Raw genomic sequence first — 25,360 nt, forward strand, 5'->3', positions numbered from 1 at the left:
CAGGCTGAGCGGTTATTAAAAGATGAGGCCTGTATAGTTTTAAGTACAGTGGTGTGTATGTATATGTGTTTGTGTTTCCAGCCAGGAGCAGGAGAACTCGATCCCCAGCGGCGCTCCGGAGAGTTTGACCTTCAAGGAGCGCCAGCGTCTCTTCTCTCAGGGGAAGGAGGTTTCCATCAAGGTCAAGGCTTCACGCAAACTCATGGAGCTGGAGAACGAGCTCAACACCAAGCAGTAGACCCGAGTCTTTCGGCCCTGCGCCACCTTAACGCCACATCACCATGGTAACCTTAAGGTGCCCCTGGGAAGAAACCGGGTCGAGAGAGTTGGCGCTCGCTTTCCCTGCCACTGACCGTCTCCTCCTGTCTGTGTTGTTTTCCCTTTTATTTTTATTTTATTCAGCAAATAACTGGACTGTTCACTTTTTTTGACGTAGCTATATCGTTGCAATAGGAGAGACAGTTATGGCTAAAGATTTCTTCCCCTCGTTAAGGTCTGTCAAAGATATATAATGATAAAGCACTGTAAAAAAGTTTTAATTATATCTAGTGAGAATTTGAGTCACACAACAAAGGGGGGTATATTTTTGTTTGTAAAATGGTTCTGTGGACGAGGGATGCAGAAAGGTTTATTCTCATTTTACATTTTTTTAAAAAGCTTGCTGAAATATGAATTTTAAGGTGTTATTTTATGCTCTTTCTGCATCATCTCGTTTTCACACTTTTATTCTTCATTGCCAGCAGAAATGCCCAATGGTTGAGCTTCAGACCAGTCTTTATTTTTATTTCCTTGTTTTTTAAAAATTAAAATTCTCAGTGAGTGGAAACACTGTTATTTCATTCCGTAGCAAGAAAGCATGGGATTTTTCTGTGATGTTTTAGAATAACTCTCGAAAGATTCTCCAGAGGAGGATCGAACAGTCCAGAGAAGGATCTTTAAGTGCACAACATTACTGTAAATATTCAGGTCCACAACTGTCTCACTCTTTTACTACTGTAGAAATGTCAGGCTTCTAAAAACTGCAAACCTAATGTGATTTCACAGCATTTTGGTGTCAGAAAATCCAACAGGGTTTTTAGGCCAAAGCTGAACAGTCTCCCTGCTCCTCCTCACTGTCAGTGGAGTTCATTTTTCTTAATGTTTCAGCCCAAACTGAGGTAACTCTAATTTTACTTTCTTTTAAATCAAACCTTTGGCAGAGTTGTGTGAGATTGATTTGACTGATTATGACCTAAATTCAACACAGAACTCCTTTGACTCACAGTGTGATTAGTGTTGGTTTTCTGAGTTAAAGAAGTAATTAACACTACTCCGTAAGCCCTTACTCCTCGGCTTTACTGATATTTATTTCAAACCTTGTGGGAAAAACATACTTGCACAAAGACTTTGGTTTTACTTTTTCGTATGCGTCGGCAAACTGTTTCAAGAAGGGGATTACATTTGGGATGTCTCGTACCGCAGTCATAATCTATTGAAGACGGAAAAATTGTTGTTGGTAGTTGCAGTTGTTTTTTTTTTGAACTGGTGAGATAAGGTGAAATAATTGTGGTTGTACAAATATACATATATATATATATATATATATACTTATATATATATAAAACTATATACATATAAACACAATTTCCATAATCACCTTCACCATCACTGCTGCTCGGCTGATGTAGAAAACGAACACCCAGTTAAACTAATCTAAAATAGTGATATTTCAAATGTATTTCTCCTCTGCAGTTTGTTTGAGTGACTCCATCCTGTGTGTGGATTTATTTCCTTTTTCTCTCCAGGAGCCTCCACTAAAACAGATTCTACGTGATAAGAAGCTGTTATAGCCTGTAAAATCACTACAGATGTGCCCCTGCACCTCCAAACACAACAACAACAACAACAACAACAACTACTACTACTACTACTACTACTACTACTACTACTACTCTCTTTTTAGGTTTCAAAATGAACTGAATCATTAAAATGGTTTCATGTTTAGCCTTTTGTAAATCATTAATAAATACAGATTTTTCAACAGTGCAGGCTGGAAGTGTTGTCATTTGTCAATCCCCTCAGAACATTTTTAAAAAGACTTGTTGCAACTTTTTTGAGCTGTCTTGTGTTAAGGTTTAATTCAGGACAAACCTGGACCAGGTCAGGGCTTTTCATCTTCGACGGATCAGAGGTAAATACTTTTTTTTTCTCACTCAATTTATTTGGATACTATTTATTTATTATGTGTTCTAGTTATACGATGATCAACAATAGAGGTGACCTATTAAGTTAACATCGAGTTTTTTAAAAAATTCAGGTAATCTTGTAGTGAAACTTGTCAATAATTAATAAAATTAATCGTTTACTATTGATCGTCTTTATGCGTCACGTGACGGCAACGCGCCATTAGAAACTTTAACGTCATTTCCTTCTTGGAAACGCATTTTACGTTACGTTACGTCTTGCTCGTTGACCTGCAAATGACCAAACCGGGAGTTGTTAAAAGTTTTTATACTTTAAATTACAAGGTTTTTAAAACGTTTGTGTTTGTGTAGATATTTAATGTTTGTCCGTAACGTATCTTCCATTAATTTAATTTAATGTCATGCTAATGAGCTTAAACGTCTGTCTTGATCTCGTATGTTGTTACTCACGCTATGTCAGAGTTTTTGCGTTTTATTTCAGTAGAAATTTCCAAATTAAATAACAAATATTGATATCGTGTGATACCGTTTATAAACACATATCTGATCAGCTTCGTATAGATGTCAGGATGGCCGAGCGGTCTAAGGCGCTGCGTTCAGGTCGCAGTCTCCCCTGGAGGCGTGGGTTCGAATCCCACTTCTGACAGCAACATTTTTTTTTTTTTTCTTTTTTAGTTTAAAACGCAAAGTCAAGTTTCAACACAAACATTTAATCAACAGTGCAGGATGATAAATCGGCTTCCAGCTGACGGATCAGGGATATTACCATTGGGCATAAAGAAATTATGGAACCTGAATTCATCTTGTTTTATTCATAAAGTAAATGTAAATTTGTTCCTATTTACCTTTTTACATAATGTAGTTTTTTAATTTACTAGATTTTTAGCCTTTCATCATTATTATAAATGCAGTGGACAAAATACCAACATCAGCCCATCATAGTATCTACAGTCACAGACCAGCCAGCATGATAACATAACCTGAAAACTTATCATTTTCCTTACATTTGTATTAAACACCCCTGAAGTGCTTCAAGTTCTTTTATTTTTTAGAATTTCCTGAGTTAGAGAAAAACCTCTGAGCGCACTGTCAACAGAACTCACAACATATTTCATGGCTCAATAGCACAATCCTGTGGTGAAGTGCGGTTTGTGTTCAGATCACCTCAGAGTTTAGCTTGTACAGTTTGTGTCACTTATCATATTTACCACTAAAGTTACTTTTCATCCCCCCACAAACTTTCTGTATGTCAGTTTTCACACACAGCTGATGAACATATGTCCCACTGATGTCTAAGAAAAACATCAAAATAGGGATTTAATTTTGTGAAAGTTTTACTGCATTCAACTCAAAATGAATTTACACCAGGAACTAACTGTGAAACACTCACACATTGTCAGAAACACTAAATATCTGGGCCTGGAAAAATATTTTTTGTCATTAAAACTCAAAAATAGCTAATCACACTTCCCTAGATTCCTAAGTCATCTAATGTGAACTAATTAAACTAAACATCTGCTTCACTACTATATATTTAAATCACCTCACAAACTAAGTTCTCACTTAAACAGTTTCAAACACACAATATACAACAATAAACTATAACCATATCTGAGCTGCTCACCAGCTGCTCACTTAACTCCAGGTCAACAAACATCACCAGGTTCAACACAGTGAAATACATTGAACAAAATAATATTGAGGAAAAATAAAGGTATTATTAGTAATTAAATTTATGTTGATGCTTTTGGCTAAAACTCTCTCACTCATTGTTTAAATCTGACTTGCAGTCATGTGACACAGTGAGAAGAAACGCTGCACCCAGGAAACTGCTGCGAGACAGAACCAGACGCCTTCACATCAAGAGACCTGTAAGAAAAGTGAGCATGCCTCTTCTGTTAATATAAATCATTGCCAAACCTTTTTCAAATGATGCTGTAGTGTTTGTACTGATGAAAAGATTATATCTTTCAGCCACTCAGTGGTTTCAGTTCATTTCAGCAGGGTTAAGAAATGAATCTGAGTGACTCAAAGTGTCAGATTAACTGAGACAAAGCATCTTTTTAATAGTGAGGTTGTTATTTTCCAGCAGTCTGCAGTACATTTTCATTTAACGCCGAAACAAAGTGTGAAATACTTTCCTGACATTGTTTAAATCCAGGTACAGGGCTGAGTGGCATGTTCCCCTCAGCTTCCACGGTGGCCTCAGATGCAAGATCTGACTTCTCAACAGGGGCTTCATCTCCCTGGCAAGACTCTTCCTCACTGCCTGGACCTTGAGGAGAAACTTTCCAGGGGCTCTGCTCCTGAAACCTGAATGCGTCAGAAATTTAGGTCAAGCGTGTGCAAGAGGTCAAATCTCCAGCAACTTCACAAAACAGTGTTGTCAGAACAACAGATTTTCACTTAATAATCTTCAAATAGTGTTACACATAGAAAATAAAATTCAAAGCAATTGTGAATAAAACAATGAAAAGTTGCCTAAAAACGACTCCCACAAACTATATTACAAATATATGGATACAGACATACCTCAGTCCTAGCATGACATCTATATAACTGGCATGTCCAGCATCCACCAGCTCCTTGGCAACATGGACACCATCAGCCAGAATGTCCACTTTCCAGTGTACGTCTGAAACAAACTCTCTGAAGAAGATCTGAAGATTCTTCTGATACAAACAGTGTTGGAAGAAAACCGCCCCCTCATCAGTCCACTGCCCATCCGCTTCAACTGGCTTCACCCCTCTCAGGATGCAGGGGAACGTCACCTTTGGGAGGTTTATTAGCTCCTCTGGAAGCCTCTTCAGCTGAGAGCAGTCTTTGTACAGCAAGCAATCGCAATAGCCATAATCCACCAGGTTGAGGACCACTGTGGCATCTGCGTTTACAATTTCAGCCCTGCACCACTTGTTCTTGGACACTGATTTGAACAGGCAGCATGTGCCAGGGATGAGGTGGGCTTCAGGAAGAGGAGACAACTGCCCAGGAAGCTCGTCCAACATGACGGACATTTGGTTCATGACGAGAAGCAAGTCTTCAAGAACGAGACAGAACTCAGAGGGATTGGTCACTGCTGCAGCGAAGCCAATGTATGCCGTGTCTATAGCCACAGAAGCAAAAACAAGTTGCTGAGGAGGACTTGCATCAAGGTTGTGTTCTCCTTCTGTGGCCTCATTTCGGTTTTCAGATACTGAGGTAAGCTCTCGATTCTGCCGTAGCATGTCTGCAATTTGATGAACCAAGACCAGCTCACTCATGACTATTTCAACCATCCAGAGGTTATCAGCTTCTAAATACTGCACGAACACCAGTTTGACTTCTTTGCCTATCACTGATTTGAGAGTTTGAGGCCACAGTTTGTGAGCACCCCCTCCCTCAGTGAGTCCAAAGTAGTTCATCCTGCATAGCACTGCAAGGTTGGGAATCCCTGTCAAGTCCTTACACTGTTGTCGGATGGAGCTACTTGGAATTTCTTTGATTATTCCATGATCCACGAGGAGGACCTGGCATTTGCCCTGGCCTACCTGCTGAACAAAAGCCCTGTACCACTTGTTGTCTACCTGAACTAAGCAGCTGAGGCCTTGTTTGACATCCTCTTCGGTCACCATCTCGCACTTGTATATGTTGTCTGCGATGTGAGTTTCCAGTGCAGCAAACAGATGAGTAGTCTGAGCAAGTCTGATGTAAAATTCACCATTACTCTGGACTGACAGAACTGTACCATTCTCCGTGTCTTTAGGTTGCAAAATTGTGAGAGGTATGAATGTTTCAGCAAGATGTCCCATCGCTTTGAAAGAAGAGCTTGAAGTTTGCATCTGCTTTTTATTGAAACGAGTCTTGTTTCTTCTGGGACGTCGTCTTCGGCACCTGTAGGTTTTTGGGCTCTGTTTGGTTAACAGTGTGAAAAGTGGTGGTTTCAGCATCTCACCAGTGGCCATCATTCTTTCAGATTTACTTTCTTCATTCTCACACACATCTGTTCTGCAGTAGCTCTGGTCTGTGGGTATCACAGTCTCTTCTGTTGCAGTTGAAGTCACAAGAGACCCCTCTTTGTTTTCGTCTGCCGAGCTACTTTCACCTGCTGCCTCACGTGCCGATGGAAGACCAAATTCTCGATCAAGAGTCTCAATTTTAACTTCCCAACAACTTTCACGTTGACGGACAAAGTCAACCATGAGACGCTTGTCCATGACAGCATCAGTGAAGGAAGCATGATTTTCATAAGTGTTTTTGTCCAACAGGAAGCATGGTATGCTGAATCTTGGCTGAGAGAGATAATCCTTTGGTATTAGGTAGATCTTCTCCTTTCCCACAACTGCTGAATTTCCATAGTCAATGAACTCAACTTTGAAGCAAGAAGTCCCTTCATAGTCTCTCAGTACAGAACGATACAGAGCCCCGTCGTCCTCATACTCAGCCAGGACAAGGTCACTGATTGTCAAAGACGTGGTTGTTTTCAAGGAATCTCTGACACCTGAGTTAAGATCTTCACCCATTTTCAAGATGGCAGGTCCGTCCTCTGACAGCTGAAGGAAAAAGCTGTTGACTGAGTCAATGTGTGAAACAAAACACTCCGCCCTGAATCCTGGATTCAGTTTCTTCTCAGGCAAACACGACAACTGAGGGACCTTTGTTTCCTTTGCATTTAGATCTCCCCTCTCTCTCTCTTTTGCTTTTGTGTTTTCCTGAGGATGTATAGGAACAGGGCTCTGTGTCCTGTTCTCGTTTTGTTTCTTCACATTTGTGTTTGTTCTCCTACGAACATACTTTCTTGTGTTTTTTTGCTTCTGTTGGGGTGCACTTCGAACTTGAGTATCTCTCTGGATATAACACCTTGGAGAAAATGCAGGCTGACTCTTGAGCTTGACTGAAGTCTTAATGTAATCTTTCTTTGGTTTGCTTTTGTCAAAACTTGTAACTGTCTTTGGTTTAGGCGTAAGACCGACAATGAGGTCATTCACCTTCTTATTGATGTTAACATCCCCGTCAAACAACTCAACATCAAATGAGTCGTCTTCCCTCTTTGCTACTATGACGGCTCGCACCAACTTGTTGAGGACGGCTGCAACAAGCCAGTCCTTGACATCTGCATAGAGTTCTTTCTTGGAAACTGATGCAAGGCTGCATCTCAGTGCCTGCATGGGTGTGTACAACAAATAAGCAGAGTCTCTGGGAATGAACATCACATGTGTTTTCTCAGATATGCCTGTGTTTCCATAATCCACAAAAAACACCCTGAAATGCTGAGGTGACTGAACAGGATGTGCCAAACCCCTGTACCATTTGCCATCCAGGTATTTGGCCAGGCACAATCTCCTCAGGACAGGTTTCGTACTGGTCCGCATCATGTTTTCACTTTCCTCTGAGATTTTCTTTTCCAGCTCCTCAAACATTTCAGTGTTTCTCTCAAGTTGGCAATAGACCTCGCACTGACTGCTAACATGAGTGACGTATACTTGCACTTCATTTCCAGAACATAGATCAAATGAAGAGTAAACAAAAGACTCAGGAAATACTGTTGACAGTTGCTTTGTTGAGACTGTCACTCGTCTTGCCAGGCTCTGTTCCACAAGCATATCTGTTATGCTCTGCTGGGTTTGACTGTTGTAGAGATCCACAACATTGCATGGCCCTTTGTTTTTAACATTCAACTGAGAGACAACTTTACATCGTAGAGTGCTGGTATTGTCATGGACAAAATCCTTCATCAAATTACATGCCTCTGGACTCCAATCCCCACAGTTCTCTAGGTCAGTAGGTTCAATCAGGTTGTAAAGGTTGCACCTGAAAGCTTGTCCTTCCAAAAGCATATATTCTGGCTGTACTGCCTGAAGATTGTGCTCCTTGATTTGGATGGTAAATCCATAGTCAACTGATATCACTCTGGCCTGGCCTTTCTGTTTTTCTGTAATAATGGCCCTGTACCATCTCGCATCTAGAGGCGACCTAGCGACACAACACGAATCCCCTGATTGGATGGGGGCTGTGTGTGTTAAATAGTACTGCTGAACCTTATCCATCAGTTCCTCCAAAGCTGGAACCTGATCAAGGGGCTGGCACCAGAAATCTGATGGAGAGCTGATGTATGAGCACCTCACTGCAAACTCACACCCAGGCCTGATGTTTAAAGGTCTGAAGATAACAGGGGTTTGAGCTGGTTTGACATCTTTTTTGCACATGTTCTCTTCTTCTTCCTGTTGCACTATATTTCCACTGACGTCCGATGTCACACTGTATTTTAGGCTCCTTGTTTTTTCTGTCACATTTGTGGTGTTTTGCAACACAGGCTCTATGGAGATGTTGTTCCAGTATTCGGCATGTTTGGAAGCAATAAGGAGCTCAGTGATACTCTGACTGTCATCACTTCCCATCTCATGGAGATCAACAACACATTTGTTTTTTCTTATGTCAGCAATATGGACTAGCAGGACTTTGTTTGACACAGCCCGTCTGAAAAAGTCAGCGGCAGAGCAGGTCCATACTTCATCCAAAGGAAGAACATTAACAAGTGTACAACAGATGGCAAACGCTGAGCTGCTGGCAAAAGCCTCTGGTATTTTCTTGATCGTCATGTGTGGCACTTTCTCAATGTTCCCAAAATCAATAAAGAAAACTTCAGCTCCATGGTCAAGAGTGTCTGTCACTACAGCCCTATAGAAATGCATGTCTTCCTCATAAACTGCACAGCACTGTGTCCCAAGCTTAGGATTCATCAGTACATCTTCATCCAGCTTCACTTGACTGAAGTGTTCTCTTATTTTTTTCATCAGTTCTTCAAACTCATCGTTACGTTTTTGTGTTCTGATCCAGAAGTAATTTGGATTTTGGACATGGACAACATACCCCACAAAGACAGAGCCTGCCTGCAGCTCCTCTTCTTCCAGTGTTTTCCTTAATGCTTCACTCATGATTGTCTCATAGTACAAGTAGTCAACTTGAGGTGAGTCTTCTGTCTCATAAAGGGACTCATCCTTCTCTCTGGGAAGGTCCTCATTGGGCTTTGGTTTCTTTGCATGCTTATCTTCAGTACCAGTTATTGTGATGTAGTACAGATTCTGCTCTTCATCAAAACTCTTGATCTCCACATGTAACACTTCTCCAAGCAAGCCTGCCTTGAGGAAACTCAACTGCTGAGTTCTGACAGCCTCATCTTGATCATTCAGGGAGCACAGTGAGCATGGGAACGCCACAATGGGTGCAGAATCGAAATCAGGTGGCAACCTGTGTACGTTCTCAACTTTGACAGATTCAAAGAACCCGTAGTCAATGAACAAAACTCTAACTTGAGAGTTGACGGGGAGAAACTGCACAAAGCCTCTGTACCATTTCCCGTCTTTGCCTTTAACTGAACACAGTAAACCCAGATTTTCTGCTTCTTTCATCTGATGGCGTTCTTTGGCTCTATACTCACAAACTGCAGCCAGCTTCTTTGACATTTCCCAAAGATCTGTTTCCATGCTAGCCATCTGGCAGTAAAACAGCCCAGGATTGACAGCAGCAGTTACTCGCACTTTTGCATGTGTTCCACAGCTCAACCTTGGCCCACAGAATGACAGGATTTCTTCGTATGCATGCAAAGAGGATGGTTTGAAGCAAAACTCTTGTCCCCTTGGCTTTTCAATGAGTAAGTCAGGAACTGGCTCTGTGTTTTGTTTGAGGGGCACCTCAGTGAGCATCTCAACCAAGAGAAGGAAGGTATCTGTATCCACATGCCTCCCAAGCCCATGTGTAACAAGATCATTGTTGATATCAGGGGCTTCCAGTAACAGGATTTTGTGGGGAAGGAGGCCTTGAATATAACCTGTGACATTTGTTCCAATAACTCTTGAGAAATACTCCTCTATTACAGAATGTGCACAACCTTGAAGGAACAGTACATTTGCAAGAAAGCCACAAACTATTTTTGGAGGCAGGATAAACAGGTCATTTGAACAGGATGATATGTGAGAAATGTCAACACTCAATGCATTTCCATGATCTATGAGGAAAACTTCAAACAAATCCTGCTTTCTGTTCTGAACTCTTCCTCTGTACCAGCGAGCTGATGTCAAGTCTTCTACAAGGCAAAACTCTCCAATGTCCACTGCAGTCTTTGTCTTTGGTAGGTTCTGTATTTCTCCCTGCAAGATGCTATAGTCCAGTTCACATATAGTAAGGTACTGTCCCTGGAAGTGTATCAGGACTGCTTCAGTGTTCCAGTCCAAGTGAGTTATCTTGAGGTCCACTGGCCAAAGGGCACATGGTATTTTTTTTACCTGCATCTTGAGACCTGCGAAAAAAGTGACTTACATTATTCATCTTCAGAAAGTGTTATTTCGTCCATTTTTGACTTCATCAGAAGTTGTTCACTGTAAGACCTAATGTAAAGTCTGATATGTGATGCAAAATGTAGTCCAGGCTGTGGTCTCAAATAATTTCACTATTCCTTACAAATAACTGATGCTCAATAGTCTGACAAGCGATAATGATAATCAGTTTTAGTCAATGTTAGCTGATCTGAGGATTTTATGCTTTTTTTTGTCAATGTAAAACATAAATTTAAAAATAAACACTGCAACTGTAAATTACTGAAGTATGAGATGTACAAATATCAGATTTTATCACTTCAGCTGAATAAACAGATTTTATATTTTTAATGCAACAATACTTAGACAGGTTGTTATTAAAGTGATATATATATATAAATCTAATTAAGGATTAAATAGAAATTTATTGATTATGTGGGTTTTGTTTAAATGCCGTTAAACTGGCGGAACCCAAGTGTGCCGTTAGCTTTAGCAGTTAAGCTAACGTTAGCTTTAGCAATTAAGCTAATGTTAGCTTAAACGTTATTGAACGAAAATAAAACTTTAAATTGAAAATGTCAAAATGTCGTGTGTACCTTAATTTATATGTTACGAGAAGATGTCTGGACCAACTAAAGGTGATTTAACAGACCTTTCCGTGGCGGTGTAAGCAGTTTAAACTAGCGAGTAACTGCTAACTATGCTAACCTTAGCTAAGCGAAGCTAACTCCGTAGCTCCGAGCAGCCATCACTGTTTATGTCCAATTAACCCTCAGAAACTGGGAACACCAGGTGGTTAACTACTTAATTAGTTGGTTCGATCTGACCACAGTCACCTAACCGACGTCCACAACTGTTTTCCTACCTTTTCGTCACAGAACTACCGGCCAGGTGACCTCAGGGTCCGGGCTGCAACACGTGTCTGCTCCGTATTTCCTGCTCCGTCAATTAAAAAGTTCACTCTAATCCTGTTAAAACCTCTAAAATATGAAACTAATACCGATATTTTACTTTTAAATGATCTGATCTGCAAAATCTAACACCTGCCGACGCAATTAAATTTGATTTTGTTAACGTTTATATTGAATTTTAGGCTCTTACGTCACATTTACAGCACATGCTTATTAAGTCTAATTTATTTATTTGGATAATTAGTTGGTTTGCACTATGATTAAAACATTCTTCATACTTTTTATGGTTTAGTACCTTTACTTTACTGTAGTTATATCCACAGATCCTTAAAAACTCTCTCTGGTCTTAAATGGCATTATAAAAATTACTTGTGAAATCTTATTTATGTTTATAAAAGGTCTTAAATTCACCTGCACATATAAAACATCACACTGACCCACAGTGTTTAATGCTACGTATTTAGTATTTAGTCATTTTGTATGTGATTTTAAATTTGATTTGAAAAATATCTAGATTAATAATATGACTGATATGAAACATATCACCAAGTCCTTATATGAGTTTGTCCAGTTTGGAAAGAGTATTAAAATGTTGTTTTAGTTAAAAGCTTAAGAAGCTTTGATTAGAGTTAATAATATCTTCTTTCTCTCTTTACCTTTGTTTTAAAATGAACCCATCACACACTAACTCAATAATACCCAATTCGGGTGCATACACAGGTTCTGTTTACACCTGTAAATAAAGCAAATACAAACTGGATCTTTGTGACTAAAATCCCTTCAGGTTTTAGTGGGTACAGGTTTGTGTAAAGGGCCAGCTGACTGGGGGAGGCAGGATGGATGGATGGACAGATGGATGAGGGTTTTGCTGTTAATCATTAATAACCTGGATTAGCCCCAGTCTTCTGTAAATATGACGATGAATACATCCAAGACTTCATTAGCTCTGCCTTCCCACTACACTGCTTTATTTGTCTGATGTGGCTCCATCAGGTTTCTCCACAGCACAGAGGGGTTTTTTATTTTTGTCTGGCCTGACTAAAATACTGGACATGGTGGTTGTTTTTTTTTTTAAATCTTTTCTTGGACTTTTGTGAAGGAGGGATTGATTAACATTGTTTCAGGATTTGTTTGTTTGTGGAGCTGAGTCTTTAAGGACAGATGAGCTGCGATCGACTATTTTTTCACATCAAACTAACTTCAGTTTTCTTTATTTTTCCTCTTTGCGTTTGGCTGATGTTTGAAGTTTAACATCTGTTACGTCACTATGCCAATGAAGCGCAGCAATGAGGGCTCAGGCAGAGATGGAGTGTTTTTCATTCACTCTTTAACCAAGACCTTGTGCGGCTCACCTCAAGAAATACACACAGATTTTAATGGACAGACACAATTTCATCAGGAGGATGATTCTGCTGTTAAATCAGGTAATGGGCCAACCACAGTAAATATAATCTTATTCATGTTAAAAATACAGATGTGTAGACTTCAGTTTTTTTGACATCATTAAGAACCATCTTATATTCTCTCCTTTATCTCCCGTCTTCACTGGAAACCATTAAATCTGGATGTTTGTCTGTGGATGTTTTTAGGAAAATGACACAGACTGTCCACATGGTGGTGCTATAACAGGAGACGTCATTGAATTAACAGCAAAAAAGGTTGTTTTAATCAACAAAAACTAAAAGGGTCAAATAGTCATAATCATAGTAACTTACCAAGCAACATGAGCATTTCATGAGAACAAGTGAGAAATATTTTTGCTACATTTTCGACACGGTGGTGTTATGTTTATCCATATGTTACTATATTTAGGACACCAATACGAAAAGCATCCTCCTATGAACTACATGCTGTACATGTGTGTATGTTCCCTACAGAGGCAGAGGACAGTAATGAGACGCCGTCCTCTGAAGAAGACCAGGACTTGGGGGACTTTAACCCAGAGCTGACCATCAAGCAGAGCATCTCCTCCTCCCGGAAGACCATCAGCCAGATCATCAAAGACAAGAAGAAACAGACGCAGCTCACTCTGCAGTGGTAAGAGCACTGCCAGCAGCCTGCAAACAATACTGCATCTGCAGACAGAGGTTTCTTGTCAGTGTGTATCACAGTAACTTTACTTCCTCCGCCCTACAAGATGCTGGTGGGTGGTGGAGGAATTATGCCTGAGTAACTGCAGTGTGTGGATATGAAACCACTTTTGGATTCATAGTGACATATCAATGTGCAGGTCATTTGCAACAGTTTGGAAAACTTTTCTAAATTACTATTTTTTTCCAGTCGTAACAGTCGTTACAAAGCAAATGATTCTAACAAGCTTCTGTTTCTGACTCCAAACAGAAATAACACCCACAGGTGACGTTTTCTTTAGTTATGACTGGTTAATAGATAATTATTTTATACTTTTATACTTTGTTGTTGGGCAGGAGTTCAGTGAGTATTTGCATTTCCTGTGTTTAGTGGACATTTCATATTATTGTGAGAATCACATGAATGATTTTCTCACTGATCAGGCTGGAGGAGAATTACATAGTGTGTGAAGGAGTGTGTCTGCCTCGGTGTATCCTCTACGCCCATTATCTGGACTTCTGCAGGAAGGAGAAACTGGAGCCAGCCTGTGCTGCTACTTTTGGAAAGGTGTGTATGTGTATGTGTGTGTGAAAGGCTCCAATTAAGTTAATAAACATGGCAAACTGTAGGAATTATGATCCTAAACCTTTAACCTCCTCTCCATGTTTTAATTGAACTCATCAGACCATTCGGCAGAAGTTTCCTCTTCTAACAACGAGGAGACTGGGAACCAGAGGACACTCCAAGTAAAACATTTATATTTCTGTAACCTGGAGCTCTAAAATGTTGTTGTACAGTGTAATTTTATTTTATTTTTAACCACTGCACTTTGTCATCATGGAGATTCTTTGATATTATTATGTTGACAATTAACAGATACCATTACTATGGGATTGGCATCAAAGAGAGCAGTGCTTACTATCATTCTGTGTATTCTGGAAAAGGTTTGACCAGGTAACATTTAACATGATCTAGTCCAATATAAAACACTAGACATACGTCAATCACCATGTTGGTTTTGTTTTGATTGCAGATTTTCAGGGAGCAAGCTCAAGAACGAGGTAAAAAGAAAACTTCACTCTAAAAATCAGTGACCAGCTAAAGAAGAACGAGCTAATGCTGCTGTGTTTTTTCAGGGAGGTTTCACCAGGAAATATTCTCTGAGCTCTAAAACTGGAACTTTGCTCCCAGACTTCCCCAGCGCTCAGCATCTTGTGCTGCAGGGAAACATCTCCAGAGAGAAGGTTGGTCAGAAATAAATTACTGTCACATTTGACACATGATACACATTTACTATAACCAAACAACATGAAGCTTAATATATTCATTCCATAATGACTCCTGATGATGTTGCAGGCTGTAATTATTGGTTTTTCAATTAGTTTCATGCTGGATCTCCATTGTCGTTTTGCAGGTGGACACTTTGGTCATGATGTATAAAACACACTGCCAGTGTATTCTGGACAACGCCATTAATGTCAACTTTCAGGAGGTGATACTTAGTGTCACATGAGAGCCTTTTATTGTCATTACTGAGTATTAAATCCTAGTGAAGAGAACAGTTTACCATCCACTCAGACTGATACAACTCTTCAAATATTTTGTTTCAGATCCAGAATTTTCTGCTCCATTTCTGGCAGGGAATGCCCGACCACCTGCTGCCGCTGCTGGAAAACCCTGTGATAGTCGACATCTTCTGTGTCTGTGACTCCATCCTTTATAAGGTTGTCAACATGAAACAGAACATAATGAGAATAAGATAACACAAAGCACTAAAGAGTCACAGGCAGGGCTAAAAAGATCATTAGTTAATCATTAGCTCAATGAAACTCATCATGGAGACCTGAGGTGCACCAACAACAAAAACATGATCTCCCCTGTGAGAGGTTCTTGATTTGAGTATCTCAACCAGTTGTCCTATAAAATCAGAAGTTTTTAAATCCAAATCCGTGATTCTACCCAAACGTCTTTGAATAAACACCAATGAAACCATGTAAATGCGTTGGAGCCTTTGTTTGTTGGACTGCTAAAACTCTCTGCTGCGCTGATAGTGATGTGCTGTACCTGCAGCGTATTTCACTGTTACTGATGAATCCTTTATTTTCTTAGGTTTTAACAGACGTCTTGATTCCTGCCACGATGCAGGAGATGCCTGAAAGGTTTGTCCACTTCATGTTCACTTGTCTTATGTCAAATCATGACGATCATGTTTGTGTGATATACCACTGAAATCTCAATTGATGGAAACACATTTTCCATAAAAGCCTTTTCTCCTCCGTGGAAAAAAGAAACATTTGGGGAGGAATTCTTCCAGCGTTTTGACTCCTGGAGCTTAATGTTGTAGTTTAGTCCATGTCATGCCTGTAGAAACTGTAGAAACACATGCAGCTGCTGAGACAAGTCCAAGTCTGAGACCAGATCTAACCTGTGTGAATGTTGTTTCATCAGTCTGCTGGCAGATATCCGCAACTTTGCCAAACACTGGGAGCACTGGCTCGCATCCTCCCTGGAGAACCTCCCAGAATGCCTTGCAGCGAAGAAACTCCCCATTGCACGCCGCTTTGTCTCCTCTCTGAAAAGACAGACCTCATTCTTACACCTGGCACAGGTATGCCAGTCACGAAACGTACTTTGATCAAATCATATTCAGGGGACTAAACTTTCCTCTTTCCTTCCCTCTCTCCCCTTCTTTCCTCGTCCTCCTCTGACTGTAGATAGCACGTCCGGCGCTGTTTGACCAGGCTATAGTGTCCAGCATGGTGCTGGACATCGATAACGTGGATCTGAGCAGCATCAGCTCACAGCCCCTGCTTAGCATCAACACTACCGGAGACCAGGACCCAGACATCTACTCTGAGTGTGAGACAGCAACTGACCACTTAGCTCAATTTCTAATCAAATAATTACATTTGATTCACTTCAGTAAATCTGTACATTATTCTGACTCCACTGGTCTTTTTCTTCCTCTCCAGACGACTCCATCACTGTTTTCCAGGAGCTGAAGGAGCTGCTGAGAAAGAACGCCACAGTGGAGTCCTTCATTGAGTGGTTGGACTCTGTTGTGGAGCATAAAGTCATCAAGGTAACAGCTGTTCACCTGTTTGCTTGTGTGTGTGTGTGTGTGTGTGTGTGTGTGTGTGTGTGTGTGTGTGTGTGTGTGTGTGTGTGTGTGTGTGTGTGTGTGTGTGTGTGTGTGTGTGATCTTGCAAATGTGCTGTTGTGCAACCGAGCACGGTTTTCCTTTCTGTCTTTGTCTCCACTAAGCCCGGTAAGCAGAGCGGTCGGTCGGTGAAGAAGCGAGCTCAGGACTTCCTGCTGAGATGGAGTTTCTTTGGCGCCAGAGTGATGCACAACCTCACGCTCAACAACGCCTCCAGTTTTGGTAGGAAAGTCTTGACAAGTGAGACCTGCACAAACAAACTCATCAATTATTCTGTCAACACAAAACTCATGAGAAACCATCTCAATATTTGACTATTTGTTAAAGTCAATTTCTCAGATATGAGGATTTTTATTTTATTTATTTTATAGTTTGGTTTTGGACTTTTAATTATACAAAAAAATGTATCTGTAAATGTCAGAGCATTGAAAAATTGGTACAGGAAGATTTAAGATATTTTACAGACTAACAATGACCAATAATGTGATTAACTATTCAGCACATCACTCTACAGATATTTACAGCTTTACATGAAACTAGAAATGGTAGATGTCACTGATACTTTATTTGTGAGAGCCAGTCGTCATAAGATGTCATAAACCTGATAAGAGTTACTGAGTATATTTTAGGAAACCATCTAGTGATAAACTCTCTTTATTTCTGAATGATCATCACTAAGACAAATATTAGTCACAACCTTTCACTGGGAATTTTGTGGAATCGGCTTTAGCAGCACAAAACAGACATAAATAATTTTTTTGCTAAAGCTCAACCTGAAGTAAAATGTCAATAGTACCAACAAAAACTGATTATTCAACAGTATCACAGTTATATCAGTGTGTATCAGCAGCATACTGGACATAATGACAACATGGTGATTAACGTTAGTGATATTTGTAACCATATTACGGACTAAGCAAATTAATTTTATGCTCCGATCTTCTCCGTGATTCAGTCCACACACACACACACACACACACACACACACACACACACACACACACACACACACACACAGAGCTCACACAGCCCAGCTCAGAGCAGATTGCTACAATAGCGCTATAAATTGTAATGCCCAGACTCGCCTTGATTACACAAAGTCTTATCTGTGGCTCTCTGTGCAAACACATACACACAGACTACATGTATGTGAATAAACACTGACCATTTGGTGGGTCCCTCTCTTTGTAAAGTCCCACTGAAGCTCAAACACACACAGTCTCTTTAAAACCTGTGACCCCGCAGGTCAAACAAAGAGCAGCTTGATCCTAAAGGTCAAACAGTGGATACAGAGGTGAAGAGCAACAGAAATCAGGGAGTCGATTTGTTGCATGTGCTTGATATGTGAGAAAATCCGGCAGAAATCTTTTCTTGATGACCTTTTTTTCTTTGGCTCCATCAGGCTCCTTCCATCTGATCAGGATGCTGTTAGACGAATACATCTTGTTGGCTCTGGAGACTCAGTTTAACAACGACAAGGAGCAGGAGCTGCAGAACCTGCTGGACAAATACATGAAAAATGCAGGTATCACCTCCATCTGCAGCTGCTCACACACACAATAATCTGAACGTGACAACAAAACTCTATTTATTTAGCTCATGCTGTTAACAAAGACACAGCACACACTGACACAGACACCAGTACCAACTGTTAGGATGTCATTCATTATTATGAAAGGAAAGTCTTTTTCCATAATATAAGAATATTAAGATATTGCTCTAATAGGACCAGAAGTTAAAGACAGTGTCTCATTTAATAGTAATAATAATAGTTTTTACTTTCCATTTAAGTTAGAGTTCGTTTAAATTAACATCTTTAGCATCTTAAAGCTCAAACAATTTGTCAAGGGAAATAAAATCATATGAACATAAAGTTTTTAAAAGTAAATTCAAGTCTAAATTCATAGATAACAGATATTTTTATCACATTTAGAGCCCAGTAATAATTTGTGAAAAACTGTAAAAATGTGAATTTTCACAGGACAACAGTAAAAATAGTTTAAGTCGGGGCACTTTATAATGATATTCATCCATCCATCCATCATCTATACCCCCTTAGTCCTAACCAGGGTCACAGAGATCAGCTGGAGCCTGTCTCAGCTCTCTTTGGGTGAAAGGCAGGGGTCCACCCTGGACAGGTCCCCAGTCCATCACAGGGCCACATAGAGACAAACAACCTCACACACTCACACTCACTCCTATGGGCAATTTAGAGTCACCAATCAACCTGACATACATGTTTTTGGACTGTGGGAGGAAACCAGAGTACCTGGAGAAAACCCACACAAGCACAGGGAGAACATGCAGACTCCACACAGAAAAGCCCCTGATGGGTTTCAGACCAGGAACCTTCTTGATGTGAGGCAGCTGTGCTAACCACTAAGCCACCATGCTGCCCTAATGATATGCGCTAGAAATGACTGTGAATGATTAATGTGAGCATTTTCACAGAAGCTCAGCTCACGCTGAGTAATAAACAAACCTGTCGACTGACATAGACCCTGGTTTAATGAGTTTGAACAGACGTTATGTTTTGTTGATGATGACGAGATGTTACTCTGTCACCTTCAGATGCCAGTAAAGCAGCGTTCATGGCCTCACCTAGTTCCTGCTTCCTTGCCAATCGTAACAAAGCCACTGCTGCGATTGACCAATCAGTGAAGAATGAATCTCTGGGTGAACACGCCTACATGTCTCTGTCCACCAATCAGCAGCAAAGTCTGGAAACACACACAGTTGTTCACCAGGGGACAGATTCCTCTGGGTTCACAGTTTCAGGTAAAATAATAATAATAACAATGAGTTGATATATGGTGATAAAGCTTGTGATACCCACAATTCTCTGTGTGTATTTAAATATCAGTGACACCTTGCACATTGCGTCAATCAAGAGTCATTTAACCTTTTGTTCCTGCAGATTTAATAGATTTGTGCATTTTATTAGTGTATTATCCCTGTTTGTGCTCACACAGGTGTTCAGATAGACTTTTCTCAGGTCAGCGGCCCCCTCATGACGCCCCCCATCTCCCCGGCGGCGTTGGTGCACAGAGGCTCCGTCATCAACCAAGGGCCTATGGCAGGACGACCCCCGGCGTCTTCCTGTTCTTCCTCCACTTCTTCCTCCTGCCTCCCCTCTCTCAGCACCTGCTCTTCCTATCCGGACACCATGTACCACTGCTTACCTCAGACCAGCTCTAGTTACTTCCCTGCAGCCAGCAGCTCCTCGACCCCGAGCTACCAGCCTGCTCTCAGGTCAGCTTCACTCACTGCTGTTAATGTTGCACCATGGGAAAATCGTGTCCTGAAGCAATAAAACACTGATTGTTTTATCAGTGGCATTGGTTAGTGTAGAATTGGTTTTAGTGATTCTCCATCTTTGAATTTTCAACCACCTGACAGATAAAAAATGTTTTCTTGTCACTGTTTGATTCTGTGATTCAGGCCTCAGATTCAGACTCAGTGTCTGTCGTCGGTTCAGCCCCAGACTTCGTCTTTTGCCTACCACCTCACTCGGTACCCGACCTTTAATGACCAGCACCTGACCAAAGACGTGTTCTACAGCCATCATCATCCTGCTCCATCTGCCCAGCACTCATCCAGCAACACTAACTGCTCCCTGACACCTTATGGTTCTGCAGTCCGTCCCACATCCAGCTACACTTCAGGTTCAGATCCGATTCAGACTGAACCAGGGCTGGACACTCAGACAACAGCTCAGATTCTGGACTCAGCAGAGGGATTTGGCTTTGTGGGGGCTGGAATGAATCATATGAGTGGTGGGTGTCAGGGACAGACGTATTCTGCCGCAGGACACAGTGGTAAGAAAACCCCCGAAACCTGGAAATTAGCTTCTTACGCTTTGCTTTAAAAACTCATGTTGCAGTGGCACACACTGTTCAAACCCACCACACAAGCCAGATTTTCTAAATACATGAATATTACAAACATATTTAACATTACAGTTTCTGTTATGTTATGTTATGTTTCTGTTTTATTCTGAAAAATATCAAATGCATCATTTCCTGTAGCTATTAGACCAGAGAGCATCATATTTAAAATCTTTTAGGATCATTCATGATGGACAATTAACTACTATAGTTATTGTGTTCGAAGTTAAACATGTTTATTTATCCAGAATCAGTGGAAACTGTGTTTGTTCAGTTTATCCTCTGCCAAACAAAAGGCACATGTCGCTGCTAAGACACTTATAATCAGGCTCTGACAACTTTCAATGCAGTGTGATAGTATGAGCATGAGACAGGAGTAGAGACTCTTTTATTTGTTTCTTCCTGTTGCAGGTTACTATGGCAACAGCAGTTACCTGGACAGCCAGCGGATGATGTCGCTGGTGGACCAGCACGTGTCCGTCATCAGCAGCATCAGCAGCCTGCGGCCCTTCCAGCCGACGTACTCCGAGGTCCACGACCCGCTTAACATCCTGGACGAGCCAGGACGGAAAACGACAGGAGCATTTTTCGCTGAGGCCGAAACCGGAGAAGGTCAGCGGTTAAATATGGCCCAGAGGTGGGGGTGGCTTTGTCGGCAGGAGAGTGGGGGGTGGGCGTGTTTTTAATAATACACAGTTTTAAATGGATTCATAAAAGACCACTAATGCATGGGTGTCAAACTCTAGTCCCCCAGGGCCACTGAACCTTCCAGCTTCTGATTGGCTGAACACACCTGATCCAGGTAATCAGCAGTGGGTAGAGCAGGGATAGTTGGAAAACAAGCAGGACCGTAGCCCACGAGGACCAGACTTTGACACCTGTGCACTAGTGTGTTTACAGGTTTCAGTGCAGCATCATTTCTGCATAGATGTTTTTATCACCACAAGCAGTAACATTAAACAACCAAACCAAAACCAGCAGAATTAAGGATGAGCTTTTCCCCTTAAAGCTGAAGGTTTAATATGTTGTTGTTTGCTCCTCAGATCATTCCCTCCCCTCATCAGGATCTGCTCCATGTATGTTTGGGGTTCCCTCCCTGTTCACCTCGCAGGAAACGCCGTTGCCTCAGCAGCGTGTGTCGTCGTCATCGGAGGTGCAGGACCTGGTGTCCTCGCTTCCTCCCATCAACACTGTCTTCTTGGGCGCAGGAGGAGTTCAGTGACGCTGGAAACACAAACGTCGGCTCCACTTTCCATCAGAACAACCCAGATTCTGAATGTACGTATGCACCAATATTATGGGATGTCTGGGAGGAAACAAGCACAATAGAGTGAGTGCTGTGAAAGACGCGATGAAGTCACTCGACCGTATTCAAACACAGAATATCTAAACGTTAGGACACATGTGACCCTCTGCCAGGCCCCCAGGACACTCCTGTATGTAACATTATTGAAAAAGCAGGAGAAATGTACATGATCCATGATAATTGATTTTAACTTTATTGCTACTGTAATATCATTCAGAGAGAAGAGCAGAATAAAACCTATTTATTGCTATGACTGTGGATTTTTAATTAAACATAAGGAAACTATGGCAGCAACTAGTCATTTTTACCAAATTAGAGATTATTACAAACAATACCTTTTGTTAAATTACCTGATGCCTAAGGGCTTCCATTTCTTTGTGTGCTAATTCCTGTAAATAAACCTTTGGAAGTGAGAACAACCTTCTGTTTACTGCACCACCAGTAGCTTCTAGAGCAAAGAGGTAACATAGAGTTTCTGTGACTGTGTTTCTGTGCAATTTCTTTTGGAGGACATGTTTATGAACAATTTGGACTGGAAGTTTAAAACAAATATATTAGTGCTTGTTGTCTTCATGTCTCTGGGGCTGATTCTCAGGGTGCAGGTTCTTCAGGATTGACTCAAGGTTCAAAATTTAAAAGCACTGGACTTAAGTCGATCAGTACTTAATTATTTAATCACTTAAAAGACTACGTGAATTATTACCGTTTCCTCTGTTTGCCTGTTAGTCCATTGAGTTACTGGGAACAGAACTGGGAACAGCTTGTGTTCTTGCTTTTGTCTGCCCTGCAGCACATTGACTCTCACATATTAATGGAACCGGACAGACTCCTTATCTGCTCCGATTCAAAGACCCTGTGTCAGACCACTAAACACATGACTCTTTAATGGCTGATCTTGGAGATTACAGGACGGAAGCGCGATTGAAAACTGGGGATCAAAGTTTGGAGGTTTTTATTTGTCATTATTTGGTTTCTTTGCGGCACAATGGAACGAGATAACGCTCTGATAAAAGTGTTTACCAAAATATAACAAGAACCAGAGATTAGGGTGTGGGTGTGTTGGATAATGTTTGTGAGTTAACTGTTAATATCAGTGGAACATAGAAAAATGCCTCCTCGTCATAAAACACAAAGCTTGTAGCTGAATTTGTTTTTGAATTCATTATAATTTATTGTACATACGAAGCTATTTATACATTAGGAGTAATATTTATGATTTTTATTTATTAGTTTATATTCTGGTAGATTTTTTTAAAGGCTTTAAGACAACAAGATAAGCATGTACAGTGTGAGTACACAAAGTCAAACACTACGTGAGCTACAAGAAATAAAAGATAAAAGTCCATTTGCTTCATGAACCTGAGACGGGGCTTATAAATTCAATTATTAAAGATAGTCGGTACCTTTTTGTTTAAGGCAAAAAAATTGAATCCTATATTTATTATGTTTGTCTACTATACACAGAATGAATCCTAATAAAATAATGCAACAGCTATCAAAGGTCACACATGCAAATAGCTAAAAAGGCTTTTCTAATGTATTTGCATTCAGGGGAAGAACCCCATTGAATTAGAAATGTCCAAACTTGACAGGCTGCTGTTTAATATCAAATAAAGAAAAACAAGCGTCACGCTGTTTTAGATGAATGGCAGTGATGTGTCTGTCCTCCCTCCTCCTTTCTTGATTGGTTTTTATATGTTATCTACTCAGGGGGAAAAATCCATTTCAGGTGCTCATGCGGCGGCACAGGGACAGATGGTGGCATATGTAATGATTACAGAATCCCCACGTTAAAATACTTTAATTACTAAGTCAATAGTGCCTGCAACAATTGCTGGACCTTTAGTGTAAAAACAACAGAAGGCGGAAGGCAAACTTTGGGCCAATGTTTAACTAGAACTTTGCATTAGAGCTGATGGAGGCTGGGACCATATGTGTGTGTCTGTCAGGTGGCTGTAGTGTCACAGGCTGTGCTGCAGGTAGAATCGTCCTTAAACACAACAGTGATGAAAACAAATTTTAGTAGATAGTAACGTGGGACGTCCAGGGGTGAATGAATATCCACTTTAGTTTTCCTACACTGCTCTGTTCTTTCTGAGAATTTGAGTTATTGATTATTCTACAAGGATCTAGTGCACTGTAGTGATATTTTATGGAGAATCTTGTCCTCAATTAGTATCAAGGTGTGTTAAATCGTACAATCAGTCATTCAGCCTGTTACTGGTTAAATAAAGATTAATAATAGATAATAGATTTCCTGAAGGAAATTCAGGCAGTTTCAAATTGTCTCCTCTGGCACTTAATTGATAACTTAGTTAAAATAGTTAGTAATTAGTCAGATGAGTTGGGTTTTGCTGTAGTTTCAGTTCTGAAGAAGGTGCAGTGGTCCACAAGCCCCCAGAGGGCAGCAAATGTCTTCACTGGAGATACTTTTGTAAGTGGAGCTGTGCTGAAGGTGCCTGTGTGCTCAGGAGGGAGATGGCAGATGTAAACAAAAGTTGATGAGGCTGAAAATGTCTTTCAGGGCAGCAAAGACACGTTTAACTAACTGATTTTCCTCTGCAGTATCAGATTTCTTGAGATTGAAACTGCAACTGATATTGGTGCACTGATCAATCAGGCTCCATCAAAATCAATTGATTAGTCAGTATTGTAATAATACAGGTCAGTAGTTACAATCAGGTCTGACCAACACATAAAAGTGTCTGTATTAGTCTAATCTGTGGTGCCTCCTGTAGTGTCAGTCCCATTGTGACTGCTAATGTGTTAGTTAAGGTGCCGTTTGTATTCACTGAGGAGATTTTTCTGCCAAACAATAGAGTTTGAGTTATTTCTCTCATCCATCAGGAGGCTGTCGCCACACTCAGCTTCAGAGATCAATGTTTTATTCACTGATTCTCCTTGAATTCCTGAAGCCGATCGGTGCCTTGTTGAAGTTCGTTCTGCAGCCAATTTGGCTTCATGAAATAATCTCCAGAACTGAAGAGTGATTGAGGATTGTTAGACAAAATGCAGCACTTGTTCTTGTAATTGTTTTATTGTGGATCAGTCCTAGGAAGCATGAATGGATAGTGATGAAGAGGCACTCGGCAAATGGTACTCGATAAACCTCTAAGTTATTAAAACATGACCCGGCAGACCTCTGCTAAAATCCTTGTTTGACAGCTAAATTTTCTCACAAGAGCGAGAAAATCTGTTTCAAACATTGTGACATGGAAATACCTCTAGTGTACGGAAGATCTAAAAACAATGTCCTCACTGCAAACTCCATATATATGTATATATATATACTGTGTATATATATATATATATATGACATTGCACTGGATCCAGAAAGTGTTATGATGCATTCAAGTCACTTCACCGTGTCCAAGTCCGACACACATCGTCATCTGCAGGTTTTCAAAGTTTAATAGCATTTGTTCGGCTGCAGTAGCTGGTCCCATCAAAACCTTTGTGTGATCTTTAAATAACGTGTCCAATCGTTCCCAGCGAATATCGCAGAGCCTTTTTTAGTTAGAATTACCCATGTTAGAGTAATCCACATATGTTTTT

The 25,360-nt window shown here is 40.6% G+C and overlaps 3 protein-coding genes and 1 non-coding gene across 4 annotated transcripts in view; 3 read left to right on the plus strand and 1 right to left on the minus strand.

The window, feature by feature from the left end:
- afdna (afadin, adherens junction formation factor a) overlaps positions 1 to 2,027 on the plus strand; it is a 73,788-nt gene extending 71,761 nt beyond the window's left edge. The window contains 1 exon segment of the mRNA XM_026319238.2: positions 82 to 2,027. Within this exon segment, the coding sequence (XP_026175023.1) occupies positions 82 to 238 (157 nt within the window). The 3' untranslated portion in view covers positions 239 to 2,027.
- A 719-nt stretch (positions 2,028 to 2,746) lies between these two features.
- trnal-cag (transfer RNA leucine (anticodon CAG)) lies at positions 2,747 to 2,829 on the plus strand. The gene has a single exon. It is a non-coding gene; the product is annotated as a tRNA-Leu (tRNA).
- Positions 2,830 to 4,293: 1,464 nt separating this feature from the next.
- tdrd15 (tudor domain containing 15) lies at positions 4,294 to 10,447 on the minus strand. Its single transcript, XM_026318160.1, has 2 exons — positions 4,708 to 10,447; positions 4,294 to 4,496 (listed from the first exon to the last, which is right to left on the minus strand). Exons 1-2 carry the CDS (start codon positions 10,445 to 10,447, stop codon positions 4,294 to 4,296), a joined length of 5,943 nt encoding a protein of 1,980 aa, XP_026173945.1.
- Positions 10,448 to 12,649: 2,202 nt separating this feature from the next.
- Positions 12,650 to 21,721, plus strand: rfx6 (regulatory factor X, 6). The gene is made up of 20 exons (XM_026318943.1): positions 12,650 to 12,806; positions 13,260 to 13,419; positions 13,896 to 14,019; positions 14,137 to 14,198; positions 14,329 to 14,406; positions 14,486 to 14,513; positions 14,589 to 14,696; positions 14,867 to 14,944; positions 15,063 to 15,176; positions 15,562 to 15,611; positions 15,901 to 16,060; positions 16,167 to 16,311; positions 16,425 to 16,534; positions 16,717 to 16,834; positions 18,015 to 18,137; positions 19,184 to 19,390; positions 19,585 to 19,864; positions 20,054 to 20,430; positions 20,911 to 21,111; positions 21,543 to 21,721. Exons 1-20 carry the CDS (start codon positions 12,650 to 12,652, stop codon positions 21,719 to 21,721), a joined length of 2,859 nt encoding a protein of 952 aa, XP_026174728.1.
- Positions 21,722 to 25,360: the final 3,639 nt, after the last annotated feature.

Source organism: Mastacembelus armatus, chromosome 24, assembly GCF_900324485.2.
Source record: "Mastacembelus armatus chromosome 24, fMasArm1.2, whole genome shotgun sequence".
NCBI classification, from domain to species: Eukaryota; Metazoa; Chordata; class Actinopteri; order Synbranchiformes; family Mastacembelidae; genus Mastacembelus; species Mastacembelus armatus.